The sequence below is a fragment of the Natator depressus genome, chromosome 2, assembly GCF_965152275.1.
Source record: "Natator depressus isolate rNatDep1 chromosome 2, rNatDep2.hap1, whole genome shotgun sequence".
NCBI classification, from domain to species: domain Eukaryota; kingdom Metazoa; phylum Chordata; order Testudines; family Cheloniidae; genus Natator; species Natator depressus.
The window spans coordinates 131,720,654-131,746,443 of record NC_134235.1 but is presented as its reverse complement, the minus strand read 5'-3'; the positions used below and the strand labels follow the sequence as shown (position 1 = coordinate 131,746,443).

General features: G+C 43.5%; 1 protein-coding gene and 1 long non-coding RNA gene across 6 annotated transcripts in view; one reads left to right on the top strand and one right to left on the bottom strand.

Annotated features, from left to right (window-relative positions):
* The window catches only part of RETREG1 (reticulophagy regulator 1), a 128,163-nt gene extending 104,351 nt beyond the window's left edge, over positions 1-23,812 (bottom strand). The window contains exon 1 of the mRNA XM_074945010.1: positions 23,508-23,812. Within this exon, the coding sequence (XP_074801111.1) occupies positions 23,508-23,785 (278 nt within the window). The 5' untranslated portion in view covers positions 23,786-23,812. The remainder of the gene's footprint in view (positions 1-23,507) is intronic.
* Positions 23,813-23,815: 3 nt separating this feature from the next.
* LOC141982707 (uncharacterized) overlaps positions 23,816-25,790 on the top strand; it is a 65,694-nt gene continuing 63,719 nt past the window's right edge. Inside the window, exon 1 of one of the 5 annotated variants that reach the window (XR_012638192.1) lies at positions 23,816-24,377. This is a non-coding gene — a long non-coding RNA (uncharacterized LOC141982707). Of the gene's footprint in view, positions 24,648-25,790 lie in introns of all 5 variants that reach the window. The other 4 variants (XR_012638189.1, XR_012638188.1, XR_012638191.1 and 1 more) reach the window with 4 other exon arrangements.

Here is a 25,790-nt window from a genome sequence, read left to right as displayed (position 1 = left end):
ACTGGTACCCTAGATCTTACACCAAAGGCAGCGTTGGTAGCCAATCCTGTAATAAACTATCTAAAGGTTTATTAACTAGGAAAAAGGAATAACTCTTATTTACAGGTTAAAGCAAGCAAATATATACACACAAAAGTTACTATCTAAATCCTAAGAGTGATAGAGTTGTAGCAATCTATCAATTAAAAGCATCTTGCAGAGCAGACCCAGGAGCCAACCCCTGGGGATTTCTGGCTTCAGTTTAGAGTCTCTGGCCCTTCATAGTTCAAACAGCCAAAAAGATGGAAATTTTTCCTGTGGCTTTGTTTTATTTCCTTCATTCATCTTTCAAGCCCACAGGATGAACTTCCTTGCATGTAGTATTTCCAAGGTGCAACAGAACCATTAACCAGTCATTTATATTGCAATAATTCTTGATGGCCTATCTGATTTTGATAATCCTTTGGAATGAGGGAGCAGGGGAATGATTCCCATGCCTAAATTCACAAGTTCAGGGCAAAACAGTTTTAAAGCTATAAAGCAAAACATACATATTTTCTTATAACATGGAGTATACACATTACAAGTGAGATTAATGCATACAGCAACTTACAAGTATTTCATAGAGTCTAAACACTAAATACATTCTTATAAGACTATACGTATTTTGAACAAAACTAACATACAGGAGATCTAGCCTAGTCTCCAGCTACAAGGTTTTCAGTTTTTAGCTAATGCCTGCAACCTGGGCAACAGCTAGCATCTGGCCTGTCAGCATCACACCACTGCCAGAACAGTTTCACAACAATTGCCAGTGATTCCCAGGTTTTATAAACCAGTTCGATCTCCTGTTCATGATGCCCCCTCAGTTCCATAGCACTGATCATGCCAAGGTGAGTCTGGTTATCAGCCAGCTGTTCAGGGAAGCCTTTCACAGTGCCTCCTCCTTCTTGGAGTGCAATAGACCAGTACTATCCAACTGGGAGGTCTTCCTTCAAGGCATGTCAGTACTCTTTGATGATCTACACTGAGCTTGAACAGCAGAGGCTACACTAAGGAAGCTCCAACAGGGGCAGTGAACAGTAGATTCCTGTGCTGTGCAATTCCACCACCTCACGGCCGATACAGACTGGCAGCAAAGAGGTCCTCATTCTGGTGGAGCCTGAAAGACTAAATTAAGGACAAATTAACCCAGTTAGAGACACCCATGAGTCTGGATGCCCTTGTGGATCTTGCCATCTGTATAGACAATCGGTTATCGGAACAAAGAGGGAAAAAAATGGAGGTCTTGTAACTCTCCAGTCCAGGTACTGTGATCTTTTCACCACTACCTCCAGCCAAACCAGTGCACAGAGCCCTGCATGGATACAAAATTTGTATCTGCATCCGATCTGCAAACATGGTCCAAGGATCTAAAGCGGATATCTGCAGATTTCTGGGCTCTACATATAAAATTTGGATCCAGATCCATCCACAATCCACAAACACGTTGCAGATATCTGCAAATTTGCAGGTCTCTACCAATGCAGGCAGATGTGGGCCATCAATGGCTCACCCCCATAAAAAAAAAAAAGGAATGATGACGCCAGCACCATCTCTGCTTTTGTTACGATGAGTCAGGTCACTCCATTTCTACCTGCCCTGTACGAACTCCAAGGAGTCAGGGAAAAGAGCTCCCTCACATTTCATTGTGGACTGGAATGCACCCGGAGCCCTGCCCAAGGGCTCCCCACTTCTAGGTGCTGGTTCAGTTGCACATACCTGAGGTGCCCCAACAAAATCCCATTTTACCAGCCCTGATTGACTCAGGTATAGCTTACTGCTTCATCAACGCAGAGGCAGCCCAGATCCTGCAGATTCCCCTGAAACCTAAGGCTACTCCTGACCTTATAGAGATTACCTGATAGCTCCCCCTTGTCTTCTGATCCAGTAACAGAGGAAACAGCTCCCCTGGAGACTGTGATTAAGGGGCATGGGAAACGTTACAGTTTGATGTGATCCATTCACCACAGTTTCCCCTGATCATTGGTATCTCCTGGCTGGTCCTCCACAATCCACTCACTTGGTGACAAGCACAGGAAGTCTGTTTTCTATCAGAATTTGGTGGACAACGCTGTTGGAGACCAGGGATTGCTGTCCCAACATCCAAACCTTGAGAGACTCCGATGGGGGTGGCTGTCCAAGCAGAACCTTCCATTGAAGCTACATCTGAACTCCCCTCAAAATACCAAGACTACAATGATGTTTTTGAAAAGAACGTGGAAACTACTTCTGCCTCAGAACTATGACTGCCCAATATAGCTGCAGCCAGAAGGAAAAATACTCTTTGCACAAATTTATGCCATATCAGAAACCAAGCTGACAGTGCTTCAAGAGTACCTCCAGGAGAACCTGGCTTGAGGGTTTATCTTCAAGTCAATGTCATGAGCTGGCACACGAGCAGTTTTTGTCAAAAAGAAAGACGGCAGTCTCCAACTCTGTTGATTAGCGTGTATTGAATCAGATAACTATCAGGAGTTGTTGCCTGCAATTTGATCCCGAGCTGCTGGATTGGGTGGGGGCTGCCCATATAGTAATTAATTTGAACCTCCAGGGGGCATAGAACCTTGTGTGAATCGGGGCAGAGAACAAGTGGAAGACTGCCTTCCAAATCTGTTATGGCCACTATGACTATCTCGTAACACCCTTTGGTTTGACCAGTGCCCCTGGCCACCTTCCAACATTTTATAAATTATGTGTTCCAAGACATACTGGGACTTAGATGACATACTGATTTTCTCCAACTGCCCTAAACAACATAATGCTCATGTCCAGACTGTCTTGGAATCCTTATGGCAGCATGGCCTTTATGCAAAGCTTGAGAAGCCTGCCTTCTGTCAGACCTTCACAGAGTTCTTGGGCTTCATCTTATCCCCAGAAGGGATCCAGAAAGACCCACGCAAGGTCCAAGCCATCCAAGATCAGCCAACTCCCCACACAATAAGTGTCTTGAAACGCTTCCAAGGTTTGCCAATTTTTATTGATGATTTATCCTGAACTTTTCAAAACAAAACTGAGCTTACTACTCTCCTCCAGAAAAATGTCCAATTCCATCGAAGGCCCAGCATGCATTCAATCAGCTAAAACTTGCCTTTACTAAAGCACCCGCATTGGCTCATGCCAATATTATATTGGTCTTTATTGTAGAAACTGACATCTCCAATACAGTGATTGGGACTCTCCTGTCCCAGTGACATGGCCCCAAACACATGTTATACCTGTGTGCTTGCTACTCAAGGAAGTTTACGTCCAAAGAACTAAGCTACAAAATACTTGATAAGGAACTCCTGGAGATAAAAACTCCCCTCCTATTATGCAGAATGGCAGTAGTCCCTGGAAGGAGCTTATCACCCATCCAGGTATTCACTGACCATAAAAACCTGGAATATCTACATAAGGTGAAGGCCTTAAAACCAACAGCAGCTTTGGTAGGCCCTATTTTTCCTCACCATTCAATGTTATCACCACCTACCGTCCAAGATCCAAAAATGGCAAGGCGAATGCCCTGTCCCAAAGATACGGTACCAACCCACAAGTACCCATCCAGAAACCAAGCCTCATTCTCAAATCCCGTAACTTTCTCAGTACAGCTTGTCACCACAATATACTCAGATTGATATGCTTTGCCTCTGCATCAGGAATTCTGCCTGACTAACAAGCTATTATCCACAAGCAGCAGCATGACTCCTCTGAAACACTACATATGTAAGTGACCATATGTGTGTTCACCTTGGACCCTGGTTGCAGTCTTGTAACTACGTCACAATATTCCCCTAGCAAGACATTTGGGGTGGTTCAAAACCCAATGACTAATATCCTGTTCTTTTTGATGACCTGGCTGTGCCTGATGATGCAGTCATTCATTGCCTCCTGCGATATTTGTACTTGCACCAAGACACCACACCACTAGCCCTGCAGTCTCCTATAGTCTTGGAGACTCCATCTTGACATTGGGCAGCTATCACCCTAGACTTTATTGAAGAATTACCAGAATGCAACTGTCAAGGTTCCTTCCCCACTCTGAACTCTAGGGTACAGATGTGGGGACCTGCATGAAAACCTCCTAAGCTTACTTTTACCAGCTTAGGTTAAAACTTCCCCAAGGTACAAACTATTTTACCCTTTGCCCTTGGACTTCCATTGCCACCACCAAACGTTTATCTGGGTTTATTTTTATTAGGAAAGCGTTGTTTGAAAACGTGTTTCCCCCCAAAATCTTCCCAACCCTTGCACCCCACTTTCCTGGGGAAAGTTTGGTAAAAATCCTCACCAATTTGCATAGGTGAACACAGACCCAAACCCTTGGATCTTAAGAACAATGAAAAAACATTCAGTTTCTGAAAAGAAGGATTTTAATAGAAGTAAAAAGAATCACCTCTGTAAAATCAGGATGGTGAATACCTTACAGGGTAATTAGATTCAAAACATGGAGAATCTCTCTAGGCAAAACCTTAAGTTACAAAAAGGCACACAGACAGGAATATCCACTCTATTCAGCACAACTTAATTTCTCAGCCATTTAAAGAAATCATAATCTAACGCATATCTAGCTAGATTACTTACTAAATTCTAAGACTCCATTCCTGTTCTGTCCCCGGCAAGAGCATCACACAGACAGACACCGACCCTTTGTTTTTCTCCCTCCTCCCAGCTTTTGAAAGCGTCTTGTCTCCTCATTGGTCATTTTGGTCAGGTGCCAGCAAGGTTATCCTAGCTTCTTCACTCTTTACAAGTGAAAGGATTTTTCCTCTGGCCAGGAGGGATTTAAAGGTGTTTACCCTTCCCCTTATATTTATGACAGCAACAATTTGACAACTTTGACAGCAGTGACCAATTTACTAAAATGAACCACTTCATCTCTTCCCTCTCCTGAAGAGCCAGCCAAGCTCTGGATTAGCCATGTAGTCTGTCTTTACAGCCTTCCAGAATGCATCATCTCCAATCGGGGGTCTCAGTTCACAGCCCGGTTCTGGCACAGCCTGCTGGGAATCCACACATCTTTCCTCTGGTTACCATCCCCAGTCCAACGGCCAAATGGAAAGGGCCAACCAAATTTTTGAACAGTATCTGTGATGCTACAATCACCAGTAGGACGATAGGTATTCACTTCTCCCCTATTCAGAATTTGCCTACAATAATGCAGACCATGTGTCCACAGGACAAAGACTTTTTAAAAACAAAACAAAAAAACACAAAAACACCACACACCAACAAAGGGTACCATCCCAATTCCATCCACAATTACCTGCAACCTCTCCCAATCCGGCCACCTTAGACCTCCTATAGCAGAGATTCATCAAGACCAGGCATGAGTATGGCTCTCCACCCAGTATCTCCACACAAATAGACCTGCTCACAAGCTGGATTTTCAATTCCTTGGCCCCTTAAGATCTTTTGGCAGGTTAATTCAGTCACTTTTAAACTACAACTATCCTGCTCTTTGAAGGTTCACTTGGTGTTTCATGTATTATTTTTGAAATCCTGCACAGAAAACCCTTTTCCTCACAGGACGCTTGCTCTGACCACTGGGTCAGATCGCCCACGCCCCAGTCATGACAATAGGTCACTGATTCAGAGTGACCTAGACTGCTTGGTAAGCTGTGCACATGCAAACAATGTTTTTAAATACACACGCACACATCTATCGAGAGAGAGGAACAAAGAACGTACACCAAACTTACAGGATGGGAGACTATCCTGGGAAGCAGTAACTCTGAAAAAGTTTTGGGGGTTGTGGTGAATAATCAGCTGAACATAGGTCCACAGTGCAATGCTATGGCCTAAATGACTAATGCAACCTTGGATGCATTAACAAGGAAAATTCAAGGAGTCGTCGAGAGGTTATTTTACTTATATATTTGTCACTTGTGCAACCACTGCTAGAATATTGCATCCAGTTCTTGTGTCCACAATGCAAGAAGGATGTTGATAAACTGGAGAGGGTTCAGAGAAGAGTCACAAAAATTGATTAAAGGGTGATTTGATTAAGGTCTACATGTACCTTCATGGGGAAGAAATATTTAATAATGGGTCTTTCATCTAACACAGGTTTCAGAGTAGCAGCCGTGTTAGTCTGTATTCGCAAAAAGAAAAGGAGTACTTGTGGCACCTTAGAGACTAACAAATGTATTTGAGCATAAGCTTTCGTGAGCTACAGCTCACTTCATCAGATGCATTCAGTGGAAAATATGATCTAACACAGAAAGCTATAAAATGAACCATTGGTTGGAAGTTGAGGCTAGACAAATTCAGACTGGAAATAAGGTGTAAATTTTTTTAACAGTGTGGGTAATTAACCACTGGAACAATTTACTCATGGTTGTGGTGGATTCTCCATCACTGAAAATCTTTAAATCAAGACTGGTTCTGCTCTAGAAATTATTTTGGGGATATTCTACGGCCTGTTTATATAGGAGGTCTGACTAGATGATCACAATAGTCCCGTTTGGCCTCTGAATCTATGAATGAAAAACAGGGAAATACAGCTCTGGATTAATTTTAAGCTGTTTAGTCTCCCTACTCCCCTTTTCTTTTGGGCATATAGAAATAATGGGAATAAATACTTCCCTTTAGAATGAGTTAACCCTAACTGCAACAGTAAAGCAAAGCGTTTCCAGAACAATTATTCTTGAGAAAAATCTCTGTCACAAACACACAGCTAAGGGTAGCATAAAATCCCTCCTTTACCTGTAAGGGGATAAGAAGCTCAAATAACCTGGTTGGCACCTGACCAAAAAGGACCAATAAGGGAAGAAGATCCTTTCAAATCTGTGGTCTTGTTGTTGTTCTCTCCAGGACAGAGAGGGACCAGGGCAGGAAAACCATCTCCTAAAATCCTACCTGAAATAAGCATCCAAGATTACAAAAACTGTAAGTAATAGCAAGGAAATGCGTTATCTTATCTTTTGTTTTCGCTTGTGAGTTTTCTCTATGCTAAGAGGGAGGTTTATTCCTGTTTTTTGTAACTTTAAATTTTTGCCTAGAGGGGAATCCTCTGTATTTTAAATCTTATTACCCTGTAAAATTACCTTTCATCCTGATTTTACAGAGGTGCGTCTTTTACTTTTTTCTTTATTATAAAGTTGTTTTTAAGAATCCGATTGGTTTCTGGTGTCCTAAAAACCCAAGGGTCTGGTCTGTGCTCACCTGGGTTACTTATCTGGTTGGTATATTATTCTCAAGTCTCCCCAGGAAAGGTGGTGAAAGGGTTTGGGGGGATATTTTGGGGAAACAAGTGGTCCTTTTCCTGAATCTTTGTCTAACTCACTTGGTGGTGGCAGCGATTCAGTCCAAGGACAAGGAAGAATTTTTACCTTGGGGAAGTTTTTAACCTAAGCTGATAGAAATAAGCTTTGGGGGTCTTTCATGCGGGTCCCCACATCTGTACCCTAGAGTTCAGAGTGGGGAAGGAACCCTGACGATCCCTGTAAAAGAACAGGAGAAAGAGTCAGAAGTTGGTTTAAAAACAAAACAAACAACTAAAGAGTATAATCGTTTTTTAAAATGATTTCTAGGCCCCATAGATAAATTGTGCCTTCACTATGGAAACTACTGTAGAACGTCAGAGTTACGAACACCTCGGGAATGGAGGTTGTTTGTAACCCTGAAATGTTCATAACTCTGAACAAAATGTTCTGGTTATTCTTTCAAAAGTTTATTACTGAATATTGACTTAATATAGCTTTGAAACTTTACTATGAAGAAAAAAATGCTGCTTTTTACCACCTTAATTTAAATGAAACAAGCACAAATAGTTTCCTTACCTTGTCAAAACTTTTTTTTTAAAACTTCCCTTTAAAAAAAAAAAGTAGTTTACAATTAACCAAGTACTGGTTTGTTTGTTTTGTCTCTGTTGCTGCCTGATTGTGTATTTCTGGTTCAAACGGAGGTGTGTGGTTGAGCAGTCAGTTGGTAACTAAGACCACGCTTTTCTATATCAGAGATTCTTGGAACAATAATATTTTATATCTGTGGTTCTCAACCACGGATACAAGTACCTCTGGGATGGTACGCAGAGGTCTTCCAGGAGGTACATCAACTCATCTAGATAGTTTAGTTTTACAACAGACTACATAAAAATCACTTGTGAAGTCAATACAAACTAAAATTTCATACGACATGTTTATATTGCTCTATCTATGATACACTGAAATGTAAGTACAATATTTACATTCCAATTACTTTATTTTATAATTATATGGTAAAAATTAGAAAGTAAGCAATGATTCAGTACTGTGACCCTTTTGTATTTTATGCCTGATTTTGTAAGTAATTTTTAAGTGAGGCGAAACTTGGGGTACGCAAAACAAATCAGACTCTTGAAAGGGGTATAGTAGTTTGGAAGGATTGAGAGCCACTATTTTATAGCACCCAATAGTTTGCTATGAAAGAACATTGTGCCAATAGGCATCTCTCTAAAGTTTATAGGAAAATTTGAATTCTCTATGTACAATTGATTTTTAAGCTCTCCAAAACAGCATCAAAACTGCCACTTGAGAGTGCAAGAGTAGACACTTGATCCTTGCAAAATGTAACCACTGATTCAGAAAAGATGCAGAACATGGTATACTTTGTTTGATATTTGCAGTTAAGCTGTGTTCAGCACCAGTCCAGTTGCAGCCATTGCTGTCATCTATTATCAGTAACAAGTAATTGTCCTAAATGCAGACAAGGATTAACCATGACGCATTCTGTCAGCAAATTCTTCCTATACACAATGTCATGCCACTCTATATTCTTACAGCCTTTATTTTTCACTGATTACAGAGTGAGTTCACCAGTGTTTAGATGAGCATTTGGCACGTAAACTTATCAAAAGTTTAGTTCAATATTGCAAGGTTTGAAAAACTAGTTATATCCTAGTTGAATAATCGTTTGTTGTTTTAAAAATCTGATCGGGATTATCAATACAAAAACACAACAAAACACACCCTCCTATTCTAAATCTCTTGAAATACTACTCACATGACAAAATGCAGCAGCACCAAAAGGACAGAATGCAATTTACTGGGTAACACACACACACACGCATGATTAGTAGAAAAACCATATACCTTACTGAGCCCAACTATAATGGTTTCTTTTTAAGCTGTACACACAAAACATACTATTTGCCATTTTCAAAGTAGCCTAAGTACTTTAAACATTCTATTACTTTTCATCAAAATGTGTCATTCTTGTAGATGGTATTGAAAATAGCAATCACTGTAATTACCCAGGGGGTTAAAAACAAATGTTGGCATTCGTAAAATTTGAACTGCTTTTCAGTTGGGAGGGGTGGGGGAAGAGAGAGAGAGAGGGAGACAGCTAGTTGGTTTTTCAAAAAACAAAAACAAAACAAAATTATGTGCATTATTTAATAAAAAAAAACTTTGCCAAATCCCTTTCTGTTACATTCTAAATTTAGCATCTTAAACCACAATAGCTTCATGTGCCTGGTCAGATTATATACGTATTGCTTCTAAATGAGTGTAGCACATTGCAGAAATAAGACTCAAACTTGACAACTTCCAGCTGTTAAAATCAAAGTAATTCTTTTTTCTGGTCTGTATTAAAGCAGATTTCCTCCACCCCTCTAAAAACTTTGTATTTTATTTTTATTCATTTGTAGACGTGGAGAGATTAATTCAAAAGGAAAAAGTGCATTATTCTAGAACTCCACCCCAATCTAGCCTATCTGCTCTGCAGTACCTCATAGTCGTCATTATTTCTCCCTACCCCCACCCACCAAGCTTGAAAAGCACAAATCAACTTTTTATCCTGCATTTAAGCTTCTTTTTTTTTTTTTTTTTTAAACAAGTTCTTGCCTTTCTATTTTAAGTCAATGTTTAACTCACAAAATTACTATTATTCTGCATTTCCCTTGTAGCCCCATTTCCTAAGGGCCAAATCCTTTGAGGTGTCAAGGACCTTCAATTTCCCTCTGAAGCTAGCTACTGTTAGTGTCATTTGAGCATTTTTGTAATTCTGATATTTAAGTTAATTTTTAATTTGAGGCTCTCTTGCTTCCTACACTGGCTGCTCTTCCACAGAGAACAGAAATTCCAAGTTTCCTATAAATTCTTCTTTTGGGGGCTGATACCAGTCAACTCTGTGTTCTTGGGGAACCATGGCGCGGTATCCAGCCTGTCTGACTCATGAAAGACACCTCCCTCCTCCCCCTCCCAGCCTCTGCTTGAACCAAAACCAATCAGAGAAAAGACTTGCAGAGAGCAGTGAAGGGCAGTGGGAGACACACCTAGACCCCTCCTGACAAGGGTGACAAGAACAAAGGCTACTCCCCCAGCCTCCTCTGCATCAAAGATGGGACAGGGAGGCAGCGCCATTAGCATACAAAACGGAGAACAGAGATTCCAAGGCAAGAACTGTACTGAACTCTGGGACCGGAAAAGCAAGGAAGCTCTGCATCATGGGGAATCTCTGCTCCAGATGTTAATGAACACACCCAGCTCAGCAGTTATCAGACCAATTCTCATTGCATTGTGAGCTCCCTGGAAGGAACACCACCCATAGCCAAGAGTGATCAGTTTCTATTGTCTACCCTAAAGAAAACCTGAGTCATCAGTTTAGCCATAAACAAATCTAGTGTTCTTCCTTGAACCATTGTTGTTTCCCTATAAAAAAAACTCTGCCCACACTCCAGTAAGTGTTCCGATGCATGGATGCATCAGTTTCACAGGGATTTCATCTTCTCTGCTTGTCTCCAGCACTCAGGACCCTGAGCTATGACCATCACCTGGGGACCCCGACCAGCAGGTCAAGCTTCATGGAGTGGTGAGATCCTTCTCTCTCTCTCTCTCTGTTTTCTTTTCTACCTCAGGTATTAACCTTTAATAATGTAACTTATCTTGGTTTAGGCTCTCCTTGTGTAGTCATCACTATTATTCAATAAATAACTTTTATGGTTAAGCTGGTTGCTTTTCTCTCTCTCTAGCTCTGAACTTTACTCATTTGTGTTGTTAGTTTCACCATTTACTCTGCAGCAACGCTTCTTTTACCTAAACTAAAGATCCCTGTAGCGCCCAAAAATACTCTGGGGTTTACTCATCAAGTGGGTTACTACCAGTACAATTATGACGTGAAAGTGGGGATAGGGACATGCTGAATCTGTGACTTACGAGGGTGGCAGCTTGGAAGTGCTACTCGACCCAGACTATCAAGTCCGGGGGCATATAAGGGTGGCAGCTTGAAAGTGCTGCTTGACCCAGTCCGCTGAGTATATGGGCATATATGGGTGGCAGCCTGGAAGTGCTGTTCTACCCAGCCTGCTCAGGCTTACTCCATCCCGGTGTGGTACTTGTGGCATATAATGGTGACAGCTTGAAAGTGCTGCTTGGCCCAGTCCACTGAGTCCAGGGACATATTAGGGGTCAGCTTGAGAGTGCTGATTGACCCGGTCCACTCAGACTTGCTCTGTTAATGTATGTGTGAGTGTGCGTGTGCGTGTTCATTCATCCGGTTCTGGGGCCGGAGGAACCAGCCCTGGGGAATCTAGGTCCTGCAGGACAGCTCCATTGGGAGGGGACTTGCAGAAGGGAGAAGTAGAGCTCCATATAAAACACAAGCAGTACATTGATAGAATTACAGACCCCTCCCCGCCAAAGAGTAACCCTAATACATGAGCATACTCCAAAGTAATGGGCAAATCTGGTAACAGGGCAGGGATGATGCTATGGTCCCCTCCTCCCGCCCACAACAAAGGCCAGGCTTCCTCCCACTAAAGCCAGATCTCCGTGGATACAGACTGGTTAGGCCCATCTGGGTGGAAAGGACCCGTTATTCTACACTTGCTCCTAGCTTGCCATACTCCCTGATGGTATAGCTCATAAAGCCAGAGTGCCTGAAACACATGACAACCCATCCTTCCTCTCCGACCCCCGTGGTGTGGAAAAGCAGGTAAATTAACATTGACAGGGTCAGTATTAACTAACATGCCAAATCATCCACGGGTGTCTGCTACAGCAGAGCAACCACCTCCCAATCCAGACTCTGACATTCCACAGCATGACCTTGTGAACGCTTCCACAGAGCTGTTGGCATGTGTGGCGGTGAGAAACATCACAAAGGCAACCCCTTGCAACACTCTCCTTTTCCATGCTTCTGTCAACCAGATATGCTGGTTCTTGTAGGATACAATAGATTATTTTGAGGTATAGCAGTTACTTATTTAGTGTGTATTACCTATGTCCCTCATAAAATACTACAGTAATTGTTCAAAATATAAGGTTTCAGAGTAGTAGCCATGTTAGTCTGTATTAGCAAAAAGAAAAAGGAGTACTATTGGCACCTTTCAGACTAACAAATTTATTTGAGCATCAGCTTTCGTGAGCTACAGCTCACTTCATCAGATGCATTCAGTGGAAAATACAGTGAAGAGATTTATATACATAGAGAACATGAAACAATGGGTGCTACCATACACACTGTAACAAAAGTGATCACTTAAGGTGAGCTATTACTAGCAGGAAAGCGGGGGGGGGGGGAGAACCTTTTGTAGTGATAATCAAGGTGGGCCATTTTCAGCAGTTGACAAGAACGTCTGAGGAACAGTGGGGGGTGGGGGGAAATAGACATGGGGAAATAGTTTTACTTTGCGTAATGACCCATCCACTCCCAGTCTCTATTCAAGCCTAAGTTAATTGTATCCAGTTTGCAAATTAATTCCAATTCAGCAGTCTCTCATTGGAGTCTGTTTTTGAAGTTTTTTTGTTGAAGAATTGCAACTTTTAGGTCTGTAATTGAGTGACCAGAGAGATTGAAGTGTTCTCCAACTGGTTTTTGAATGTTATAATTCTTGACGTCTGATTTGTGCCCATTTATTCTTTTATGTAGAGACTGTCCAGTTTGGCCAATGTACATGGCAGAGGGGCAACCGCATTGTCTCTGTCTGAGGGGTTGGAGCAAAACACCTACAAGATCTCTATCAAGCATTCTTACAACTACAATACCCACCTGCTGAAGTGAAGAAACAGATTGACAGAGCCAGAAAAGTACCCAGAAGTCACCTGCTACAGGACAGGCCCAACAAAGAAAAGAACAGAACACCACTAGCCATCACCTTCAGCCCCCAACTAAAACCTCTCCAACGCAACATCAAGGATCTACAACCTATCCTGAAGGACGACCCATCACTCTCACAGATCTTGGGAGACAGGCCAGTCCTTGCTTACAGACAGCCTCCCAACCTGAAGCAAATACTCACCAGCAACCACACACCACACAACAGAACCACTAACCCAGGAACCTATCCTTGCAATAAAGCCCGTTGCCAACTGTGCCCACATATCTATTCAGGGGACACCATCATAGGGCCTAATAACATCAGCCACACTATCAGAGGCTCGTTCACCTGCACATCCACCAATGTGATATATGCCATCATGTGCCAGCAGTGCCCCTCTGCCATGTACATTGGTCAAACTGGACAGTCTCTACGCAAAAGAATAAATGGACACAAATCAGATGTCAAGAATTATAACATTCATAAACCAGTCGGAGAACACTTCAATCTCTCTGGTCACGCAATCAGAGACATGAAGGTCGCTATCTTACAACAAAAAAACTTCAAATCCAGAGTCCAGTGAGAAACTGCTGAATTGGAATTCATTTGCAAATTGGATACTATTAATTTAGGCTTAAATAGAGACTGGGAGTGGCTAAGTCATTATGCAAGGTAGCCTATTTCCCCTTGTTTTTTCCTACCCCCCCCCCCCCAAGACGTTCTGGTTAAACTTGGATTTATGCTGGAAGTGGCCCACCTTGATTGTCATGCACATTGTGGGGAGAGTGGTCAGTTTGGATGAGCTATTACCAGCAGGAGAGTGAGTTTGTGTGTGTGGTTTTTGGAGGGGGGTGAGAGAACCTGGATTTCTGCAGGAAATGGCCCACCTTGATTATCATACACATTGTGAAGAGAGTGGTCACTTTGGATGGGCTATTACCAGCAAGAGAGTGAGTTTGTCTGTGGGGGGGCGGAGGGTGAGAAAACCTGGATTTGTGCTGGAAATGGCCCAACTTAATGATCACTTTAGATAAGCTATTACCAGCAGGAGAGTGGGGTGGGAGGAGGTATTGTTTCATGGTGTCTGTGTATACAATGTCTTCTGCAATTTCCACAGTATGCATCCGATGAAGTGAGCTGTAGCTCACGAAAGCTCATGCTCAAATAAATTGGTTAGTCTCTAAGGTGCCACAAGTACTCCTTTTCTTTTATTCACCTACTTGCAATTTCAATAATTGATCTGAAAAATTGGGACCTTTGCTCTTTTTAGGCTTAAACCTAAACTAAATACAGCAAAGAACATCAATATATATAGGCTCTCTAATTTATTTGTTAGAAGAAATTCAAAAACATCTGGCAACATATCAGCACTGGGGAGTGACTTAGATGATCATTTGGAGGAAATTCACACCCTATCATCACACCAAAAACTATCTAAGTCATCTTTATGCAAGGAACTGAGCAGGGAAGGAAGGAAGGGGAGAAACAACCATCCCAACCCAGATCAGGCAACAGGAGTATTGTACAGCTCCTCCACAGCCATTACTTTTAACTGTAGACTGGAATAAAGGACGCTATCCTTCATTAAATCCTTTGGGGGAGCTATGCCTAAGTGTGGATCCAGTGTTCCCTCTCTGGCCTGCCTCAGCATACCAGCATATTCAGAGCCAGCACACAGACTATTTAATTTGTCCGCAAGTAGTGAAGAGGGTCCCATTAGCAGCCAAACATACCTACCTCTTCTGCATACAGGAGTACTATGGAGGTTCCTTGCACATGCTTTTGTACCAAGGGAGGATTTTATTCTCATGAGCCTCCTCTATATCAGGAAATCTTAGCTCAATTTTTAAAAAAGTCAAGTTAGCTGACCTGATGCTGAACATGACTTGTTCTTGTCTACACCAACTGCAAATTCATGGTCAGCATCACATCAGCTAACTACAGTGACACAAATCATATTTAAGCACAAAATCTCTTCATGTAGGCAAAGCCAAAAAGAAAGGGTTGTTTTGTGGTTAGAGGATACCCTGAGACTTGGGTTACCAGATTCTGTTCCCTGCTCTGACAAAAACTTCCTGGGTGACAATGGGGAAGTCACAGAAGACCAAATTTTCTAGGGTGCCTATGAACAACTCTGTACATAACAGACAAACATCCAATTCCCCTCCTCAAATATGTATGTGCACTTTTGGACAGCAAAGAGATAGCATGCCTACATCAGGGCATATGCACATACCTCTTTAAAAATGTGGGCTTCAGCCGCCAGGTCACATAGCTCAGTTTCTTCCTCGTAACATTAAAATAAAGAGGAGATCTACATATATCGAGTGTGCACATTCCAATACAGACATGCAAATCCCTATGCGTATGTGACTTGCCTATAGGCATGTACCAGTGAGGTTGTTTACAGTTTGTGTGCGCACATTTGAAAATCTAGCCCAGCAATATCTGCCTACCTCACAGAAGTGTTCAGACCGAAAAATAATTTGTCAATTTCTTTGAGATCTTTGCATGGTCAGCAGTATAAATGCCAAGTATTATTAGAAGATTTCAAATAAGGAGAAGAATCCACTTTCCTTTAATCACAAGTCTTAATGCATATCAAATACTTTATCAACATATATGTTATTTCTTCCAGGATTTTGTAGGTGTTTCTTACAGTTTGTACTCCTTGGGGAATTCTGCACCAAAAAATTAAAAATTTTGTTAAATGCTGTATATTTTATTTGTCAAAATAACACAATCATGCCAGTTTTAATTATTTTGGTAATTAATTTCAAAATACCTGTCAGCAAGTATGTCTGTAACAATACAGGCAACAAAAAAGATTCAGGAAATGTTTTTTTGACGAATTGATTCCTTACTAGGCATATTAATACAGAACTTTGAGTAATTCATTTAAACCGCAATACAGAAATGTATTTCCCACACCCCTCAGAACCAATGCAGAGGCTTGGATGAGTAGGGTAATGGAGGAGCTGAGGGAGAGGGAAGTAATTGATGGGAAAGAGCCTGGACCCTCCTCTCCATGTGGCCCTGCACCTCTCCCTCCCATCCCCATGTGGTCCTGCACTCCCACTCAGCCACCCCTGCTCCCCATATGTCCCTGGACCTCCACTGAGCCCCTGGCTCAATGCTGTCACCCCACTAGCTCCTGTGCCCCCGCCCCAGCTTTTGAACCCCAGTCTATGTGAGCCCCCAGCAGCCCTGTGTGCCCTGCTCTGTCCGTCTCTCCATATCCTGTGCCTCCTTACCTGGCCTGGCAGGCAGGGCGCTCTGAGGAACACAGCCACTGCCCCCTCCTGCTCCACAGCAGACTGAGCCAGCCCATGAGCAGGCTGCCATCTGTCCTGGTGCTACAGCAGCCCCTGGTGAGCAAAAGGGATAACTGCAGTGCCTCTCCGGCTGTTTTTTCTATGAGAGACATGAATTCTGCACATGCGCAGTGGTGCAGAATTCCCACAGGAGTAAGTTTGATTTCATGGTATCAGGCAAAAAACTTTCTTAGCACAGTCTCCAAGCATACAGCCAGCCACTTCGGATGGATGACAAATTGCTGCTTCCTCTTCTGATATTTCTGTCACTGCACTCTTTCAGGAGATGAAAAAAAGCTAATGTACTCAATGCTTTTTTTGCCTCTGTCTTCACGAACAAGGTCAGCTCCCAGACTGCTGCACTGGGCAGCACAGCATGGCGAGGAGGTGACCAGCCCTCTGTGGAGAAAGAAGTGGTTCAGGACTATTTAGAAAAGCTGGACGTGCACAAGACCATGGGGCCGGATGCGTTGCATCCGAGAGTGCTAAAGGAGTTGGCGGATGTGATTGTAGAGCCATTGGCCATTATCTTTGAAAACTCATGGCGATCCGGGGAAGTCCCAGACGACTGGAAAAAGGCTAATGTAGTGCCCATCTTTTAAAAAGGGAAGGAGGAGGATCCTGGGAACTACAGGCCAGTCAGCCTCACCTCAGTCCCTCGAAAAAATCATGGAGCAGGTCCTCAAGGAATCAATTCTGAAGCACTTAGAGGAAAGTGATCAGGAACAGTCAGCATGGATTCACCAAGGGCAAGTCATGCCTGACTAATCTAATTGTCTTCTATGACGAGATAACTGGCTCTGTGGATGAAGGGAAAGCAGTGGATGTGTTGTTCCTTGACTTTAGCAAAGCTTTTGACACTGTCTCCCACAGTATTCTTGCCAGCAAGTTAAAGAAGTATGGGCTGGATGAATGGACTATAAGGTGGATAGAAAGCTGGCTAGATTGTCGGGCTCAACGGGTAGTGACCAATGGCTCCATGTCTAGTTGGCAGCCAGTATCAAGTGGAGTGCCCCAAGGGTCGGTCCTGGGGCCGGTTTTGTTCAATATCTTCATAAATGATCTGGAGGATGGTGTGGATTGCACCCTCAGCAAGTTTGCGGATGACACTAAACTAGGAGGAGTGGTAGATACGCTGGAGGGCAGGGATAGGATACAGGGGGACCTAGACAAATTGGAGGACTGGGCCAAAAGAAATCTGATGAGGTTCAACAAGTGCAGAGTCCTGCACTTAGGATGGAAGAATCCAATGCACCGCTACAGACTAGGGACCGAATGGTTAGCGGTTCTGCAGAAAAGGACCTAGGGGTTACAGTGGACGAGAAGCTGGATATGAGTCAACAGTGTGCCCTTGTTGCCAAGAAGGCTAATGGCATTTTGGGATGTATAAGTAGGGGCACTGCCAGCAGATCGAGGGACGTGATCGTTCCCCTCTATTCAACACTGGTGAGGCCTCATCTGGAGTACTGTGTCCAGTTTTGGGCCCCACACTACAAGAAGGATGTGGAAAAATTGGAAAGAGTCCCGTGGAGGGCAACAAAGATGATTAGGGGACGGGAACACATGAGTTATGAGGAGAGGCTGAGGGAACTGGGGATGTTTAGTCTATGGAAGAGAAGAATGGGGGGGATTTGATAGCTGCTTTCAACTACCTGAAAGGGGGTTCCAAAGAGGATGGCTCTAGACTGTTCTCAGTGGTAGCAGATGACAGAACAAGGAGTAATGGTCTCATGTTGCAGTGGGGGAGATTTAGGTTGGATAGTAGGCAAAACTTTTTCACTAGGAGGGTGGTGAAACACTGGAATGTGTTACCTAGGGAGGTGGTGGAATCTCCTTCCTTAGAAGTTTTTAAGGTCAGGCTTTACAAAGCCCTGGCTGGGATGATTTAATTGGGGATCGGTCCTGCTTTGAGCGGGAGGGTTGGATTAGATGACCTCCTGAGGTCCCTTCCAACCCTGATGTTCTATGAGTCTATGGTTCTGTGAACAAAGAGACTTCACATAATGACCAAAAAGAAAAATCAAAGCACTACAAAACAAGATTACACTTGTTTTTTCTTGATAAGTCTAGCCAGCTCACCCACCGTCCACCCTGTACAATACAAAAGCTGTGTAAATGCAGATATCCCTCCTCACGTCAATTAGTGTTTAATGTAGTGTTACTATCAACAACTTTCATGGACTCTTGCTCATCTCTGAGTAGTACACAAAGTCACATTGAAGCAGATCACTTTATCCCACAGCAGACTATAAAACCATATAAATCCTTATCTCTCATGTCTCTAGGTAACGTAAGCTGTAATTGCAGCATGATGTATTTTACACACACACAAATACACAAAAACAATGTAGCGAAGACTTTTTATACACACACAGCTATACAGAATCATTCTTTCCCCCTTAAAATGTATAACAAAAGTATGCATATTTGCAGAGGCTAAACTAACTGCTACAAACAATTTTAGCCTTACTGCATGAGCAGTAAGAAAAGGAGGACTTGTGGCACCTTAGAGACTAACCAATTTATTTGAGCATGAGCTTTCGTGAGCTACAGCTCACTTCATGAGCAGTGTTTCTAAATGGCAACAACTTTTGAATGTGACAATGTAATTCCATTTACACTTGTAAATTACGCTACTGTATATGCATGGATAGAAAAAATGGAAACAAAACACAATGATTGGATAATATACTAAAGATTTTTTGAGCAAGTCCCACACTGAAGATTACTGATCAAGAAAGTGAGGGTAAGTTAAGAGGTAGCATCTTCGATAGTAGTTACAGGCTATACTAATTTCTTAAGACAAAAGTTATTTGTTGGCTACCTCATGGGTTTGGTTCTGTGCCTGCTTTTAATCATAGGTGCAAGATATCTGGGTGAGAATATCAAATCTTGAATACTATGTAAAGATTGTGTATGCTACCTACACTGAGGAACAATGCAAGCTTATTCAGAAAAAAGTTACCAATTTTGATAAATGTGAAATTATATTAGGATGGAAATTCAGTTTTATATGAACTGTATACTACTGGATTTGAAGACATCAAGTGAAATAGACAATACTTAAGAAATACAACAGTCATGCAGTATTATTCTTACCAGAAAAGGAATATAGAGGTTATAATATGAAAATCCTCAATTCTTCATTAACTTACATCCCATGAAACTCTACTGAAGTCAGTGGAGTAGAAGTTGCTCCACTTAATCTATTTTTCTACAAACACATGATTTATCTGTAATCCCCCAAAAGACTTTTATTGTAAGTAAACTATTCACCCCAATCTCAGCCAAAAATTTAGGATTATGTGATAAAGGGACAGAATAGAAGTGAAAAGTAGCAATATTATTATTAAAGTCATATTTAAGATAAAGTACTAGTTTTAATTTTGATCACCTTCTCGCATAAAGGGTATTATCACATCCTTTTCAGGATGACAGAAGCAGATATTCATCCTAGAAAAAAACCTGAGTTTGAAGGGACACTGAGAAGGAAGGTCTTGTGATTAAGACACTGGACTGGGAATTGGCAGATCTGGGTTCAACTCCCATTGCCACCACAGGCTTCCTGTATGATCTTGGGAAAGTCTCTCTCCTCAATATCTCAGTTCCGTACTTGTAAAATCAGGATAACACTTCCTTTCTCCCACTCTTTGTCTTGATTGTTTAGTTTGTAAATTCTTTGGGGCAGCAAAATGGGATCTGAATACTGGTTGAGACTTGCAGATGCTACTGTAATACAAATATTTTAAAAATATTTTTAAATCCTTACTTATAAAAACACATTCAATTTTAAAATACTTTCAGATTAATATTCAATTTCTGAATGCTGTTAAAGTTGAGTAAAGTACAATAAACAAACAATGAAATCAGAGGAGCCAGTTTTGTCTTTTTTTTTAAATCAGTTTTCTCTTTCTACTCATGTTCTAGGCACAATGCTGCAATGCCCGTGTGGTTTTATTTAATTAATTTATTTATTTAAATCAAGGGAACTTGTCTAAGGAGCTTAGGTTTTGTAAAATTTGTATTTACACAATCTAAATTTTGTATATAGTAGAGTTTTTAAAATTTTATTGACAGCTCACAGTAGGACAGTTAAACATATGCATCAGTGTTTGCAGGATTGATGCCTTCAAGATAGTCTAAGTAGAACTCAAGAAAACCTCCACAAGAACTCCTAGATATACTTTAAAGCAGTTTCAAGGTACAGGATGGCCTACTGGAGGTGGTTCTTAGTACACATTTCACTATTCACAATCAGAAAAGTAGCTGAGTTAAATCTTACTAGAGAAGACTTTGAGTCCAAGGTGATCCATTAGATGTATTTAAACTGAGAACGGAGTTTTAAAAAAAAAGAGATAAGAATTGGTCAAACTACCAGGAGTTTACAAAAAGAAGGCCACAATCTAAACAATAAGTACTAAAATCTTCTCCCCTGTACAAAGTCAGAGGGAACATACTTTCACAGGGGGTTATTATGGTCAAGAATGGGAGGGGGGATTTTACCCCTAGGCAACAGAATGGTAGTTGAGCTGCAATTGCTTCCAAACTCTGCCTGCACACTCCTTCCATCCAGGTATAAAATGTGTGATGACACACAGAGGTTAAGGACAGGTGGGAGAAGCACAGCATTGTCTGCTAGAACTAGACAGAGAGCTCCCACTATTCTCCCTGACTGCTGCCCCACAGCTTCCTCTCCACCCCCATCTGGGCTGGTGTGGCTACAGATTTCCCACTCACCCCTTTGGCTGATGAAGTGAGAGATCCCCCTCCTGTTCCAATCTACTTTAACCACGGATTATATAGTTCTACTAACTATCATTCACACCCCTGAATCTTTCCTAGTTTACCCCCACTCCTCATTTCCCCCTGCACAATAAGATGAAGCCCAAGAAGCACTGCTCTGCAGCGAAAGCCAGGTTTTCTTCATCCTGGCTCTCTCTGGCACTAGGAATGTAGCATGAACTAGAAATTCTGACAGAACCATTTCACTTAAATAAAAGTAGACACACAGTAGAATGCGAGCCGCCAATACGACAATCAAAACCAACAGTATACATGAGTACAACAAAATTTTTTCTTTTTAATTAAAGGAGCAGAGGTAACAATGGTTGCACCCATCTACAAATGCACAGGCTCAACTCAGATCTGGTCAGACCAAACGCCCTTAGTCTGTCTAACTTCCTTATGCTCAGTTATGCTCAAACTGAATGACAAACGGGGAGCTCTGGGATGCCCTAAACAAATGCAACCATCTCTACCTGAAATGCAGAATTTAATACAATCTTATAACCTAACCAGCTTTAGTGCTATTCCAAATACTACCCTTCATCGTTTTATTACACAGCTTGGTTAAAAACAGAATTTAATACAATCTTATAACCTAACCAGCTTTAGTGCTATTCCAAATACTACCCTTCATCGTTTTATTACACAGCTTGGTTAAAAACAGATCAATAAGGCATTATGGCCCTTCTGGATTGTAAGGAACCATTGTTGCAGAAACTGGATCTGACAGACCTAGAAAATGATGGCACAATTCTATAATTATTTTCTTAATTCAAGAGACTTACCTGCTATAGCAAGTATAGCAATGTTATGTTATGAATTGGGAGTGTTTGGGCTTCATCTCAGTTATGTATCACCTATCTCGTAAGCCAGGAAAGAACCCTTTAGTCTAGCCTCGGCACTAGAACATTTCTCTCCTTTCAAATTAGCAAATGACACCACACTCATTTTAATTAAAGAGCACAGGCCTATATTTTTGTATACAACAGAATATTTTCCTGTGTAGTGTGATACTTAAGAAAATACTCAAGTTCTTTCCTTATGATTTGGACCACATACTATTTAAAAAATGAACATTTCCAAGGTCATACAGCACTGAAAATAGTTGTCAATAATCTACCTGTTTTTTTTCTTTGTCTCTTACATGCCTACTGAAGAGGAAAAGGGGCAATCCTATGGGAGAAAATTATAATCTGGTGCCCTATTCTCATTTGCATTAAAAGAATCAGCCCTGAAATTTATGTATACATACCATGCTGAATGTATGAACACAGAAGAATACGTGTAAGATCTGGTGATGGATGTGGGGATTTTTTATGCACTGGCAGAACCATGGATCAAAGATGAATTGAAACATGAGTAGAAAAGTGTAGAATATTCCTATAGGAATAAATTAGGAAGATTTGGGGCGGGGGGAGCGTGCAGGGTGGTTTTGCAACACAATGCAAACATGCCTATTTCAGTTATAAATCTTCCTTGCTTAGACACAAAGTTGACCTAAACCAACTAGAAAAGACTGAGTCAAGCACAGACAATATGCTTGCTGCTGCACAAGACACAAAATACAGAAAGCCCTCATCCTGCAAAGAGCTTTTAAATAAGGCTACTGATTCTGCAAAACACACAAATGCTTAACTTTATGCCTATGGCCGCACTCCCCTTGCTACCAACTCCACATCAGTGGACCACTGTACCAGTGCAGAGCTCATTTCCCAATTGGGGTCTAATTTCATGAGCTTCACTCCCCTCCCCAAAACATGTCGGAATTCATGTGTCCCCTGTATCTCAAACCCGAAGATGATATTTGGTGCCTGGGTGAGTCTAATCCCCATAGGCAATGGGCCATAGCGTGGATTTGTTGGTGGAGAAGGGAAAGGACAAAAATGATGAAAACAAGTACAGGGAGGAAACACTGTCCAGCTCTGGATGCTGGACAGAAAGTGGGGAGAGGAAGGGAACAAAGTGCTGAGGGATCTCTCTCTTGGATATTATGAAGATATTAAGGCAAGGCTGGGGTCTCTCCCAAGGGCAGGAGGGACAGAGTGGGGTGTCTCCCCCGCGGGGGAAGGGGGAGGGAATAAGGCTTATTGGGGAGAGCAATGGAAGGGGAGAGACTGTCCCCATGGGGTGGGAGGAGAATAAGGGCCGGAGGTGCCTGGGGGTACCCCTGCCCTCATAGAGATAGGGGACGTGGGGGTCTCTCCCATAGAGAACGGAAGATGGGGGCACTGGGCACAGGCTCTGCGCCTGGGGAAGGTCTGCAGGGGAGCGGGGTGTGTTGGGTCTAGGTTCGCAGAGGGGGAGCAGCTCTCTTCCAAGCCGGGGGGGGGGGGACTGACAGGGGGGGTCATCGCTCCCAGGTGCCCCAGCGCCCGGCGGGGCTCTCTCACCAGAACAGCAGGTTGGCGCAGACGAACCCGCCCAGGCTGCGGAGCGGCCTCTCCCAGCTCAGAGCAGCCGCGATGCAGCCGCCCAGCGCCAGCCCGGTCTCCCCCAGCAGCGCGGACGCGGCCCCGCCTGACACCTGCTCCGGCTCCTCATCTCCGGCCGCTGTCTCCGGGGGCTGCTGCTGGAGCCTCCCAGCCGCCGCGCTCCGAGCCCCGGGTACCTCCCAGCCGCCGCCCGCCTCTGCGCCCTGCTGCTGCCGCGGAGACCCCGCACTCGCCATGGCTCGGTGGCGGTTGCTGGGGGCGGGGCGAGGGCGAGGGCGAGGGCGCGGCGCTCCGGGGGCTCCGCGCGCACAGCGGCTCCCTCTGCCAGGCACTGGCTGACGTCACCGCGGGACCGGTAGCCGTTGTGACCGCAGGGGGGAGGAGCCGGGGCAGGTGCCGCGCGGGGAACACGCGGGGAGCGCGCAGCTCGCGCGTTTCGAGCCAGCTGGTGGCAGCAATGCCCAGTCCCCGCGGGCGTCTCTCCACCTCCGCCCAGGCCAGGGTAACGGTGCCGCCGTCACCAGGGGAGCGAGTGTGTCATAAATCTACTTCCTGACGCCCGCTCCCGCGTGGGTCGGGTCGGGTCGGGTCGGGGGGCCGCGAGGAAGCTGCCCCGGTTTGGTTCCGTGGCTTGGGCTGCGGAGCGCGGGCTCCCGTCGGGGCGGCCCCTGAGCCCGGGGGCGCTGGGCAGGTGCGCTGTCAGTGAGGTGACAGACCTACGCAGAGGGAAGGGCAGTCTGGGATTTGATGCAAGTGTCACAACTCTGGGGCACCCCTGGGGAACGGCAAGGCCAGACCGTTGGCAGAAGGTCGCGCTGGGTGAGGCTGGTAAGCCTGACTCACAAAACTGGTTTGTTACCCTGGCAACTTATCACACCCTCGGCCCTCGGCCTCTTCGTCAGGGTGGTGCTGTGCTAACCGCAGTGAGGTCTCGAGAGAGGATTGCAGCAGTTAAACCCAGACTGTGGAGGGGGGCTTGGGCCCTGTGCTGCTCCTGCCCTACCCCATGGGGTGGGCCCTGTGTAACTGCAGGAGGAGCCAACAGTCAGTGATGGCTCCGGCTTCTGGGTTGGTCTGCTGCTTCTTTACTATAAAAAGGTAAGCTTGGAATAGTTATTAAATTATATATTTGCTAGGGATACAAATAATTATTTTGTAATATGTGCCTCACGTGCCACCACTGACTGAGATCATTTGCTCTGCACCATCCAGGCTGCACTGGCAGCTCTAGCGCCTCTTAATGTGTCTTGGCATTCGGCACAGAAAACCATTGGTATTGGGTACCAACCCATCACATTGCTGACAGTAGAGCAGCATGTAGATGGGACAGGAGCCTTTTGTTCTAGGATTCAGCCTGCATTGTTGTTTACTTTGGTGTGGGGGAAATTAGGAGAGGTTGGGCCTTCAGACTGCATTGCACCGTGGCCTGGTGAAGGCCAGTGGAAAAGTTGTTAGAGCCTCCATCCTGGAGAGCTCAATGCAATCTTCTTTGAAGGAGGCTTGCATAGACAGCTGTGTGTTGATGGCCCATTAAGGATACTTCATTGTAACAATGGGCCATAGAAGAAACTCATCCCACCCATTTCAGAGTAGCAGCTGTGTTAGTCTGTATCCAGAAAAAGAAAAGGAGTACTTGTGGCACCTTAGAGACTAATAAATTTATTAGTCTCTAAGGTGCCACAAGTACTCCTTTTCTTTATCCCACCCAGTAAGCCTTCCTGTGGATACCTCAGCAAGAATATGGGTAATGGCTACCCCTCTGAGACATCAAAGCATGCAAGGACATGTGATATGTTCATGTGAGCCTGGACTCCCTGTTGGGTCAGTAACTTTCCACAAACAGAGGTTGTGAGCTTTGTTAGAGACAGCTTGGAAAAGAGGAGACTAAGGGGAGATATGATAGAGGTATATAAAATCATGAGTAGTGTGGAGAAAGTGAATAAGGAAAAGTTATTTACTTGTTCCCATAATATAAGAACATGGGGCCACCAAATGAAATTAATGGACAGCAGGTTTAAAACAAATAAAAGGATGTTCTTCTTCACTCAACACACAGTCAACCTGTAGAACTCCTTGCCTGAGGAGGTTGTGAAGGCTAGGGCTATAACAGGGTTTAAAAGAGAACTGGATAAATTCATGGAGGTTAAGTCCATTAACGGCTATTAGCTAGGATGGGTAAGGAATGGTGTCCCGAGTCTCTGTTTGTCAGAGGGTGGAGATGGATGGCACGAGAGAGCTCAC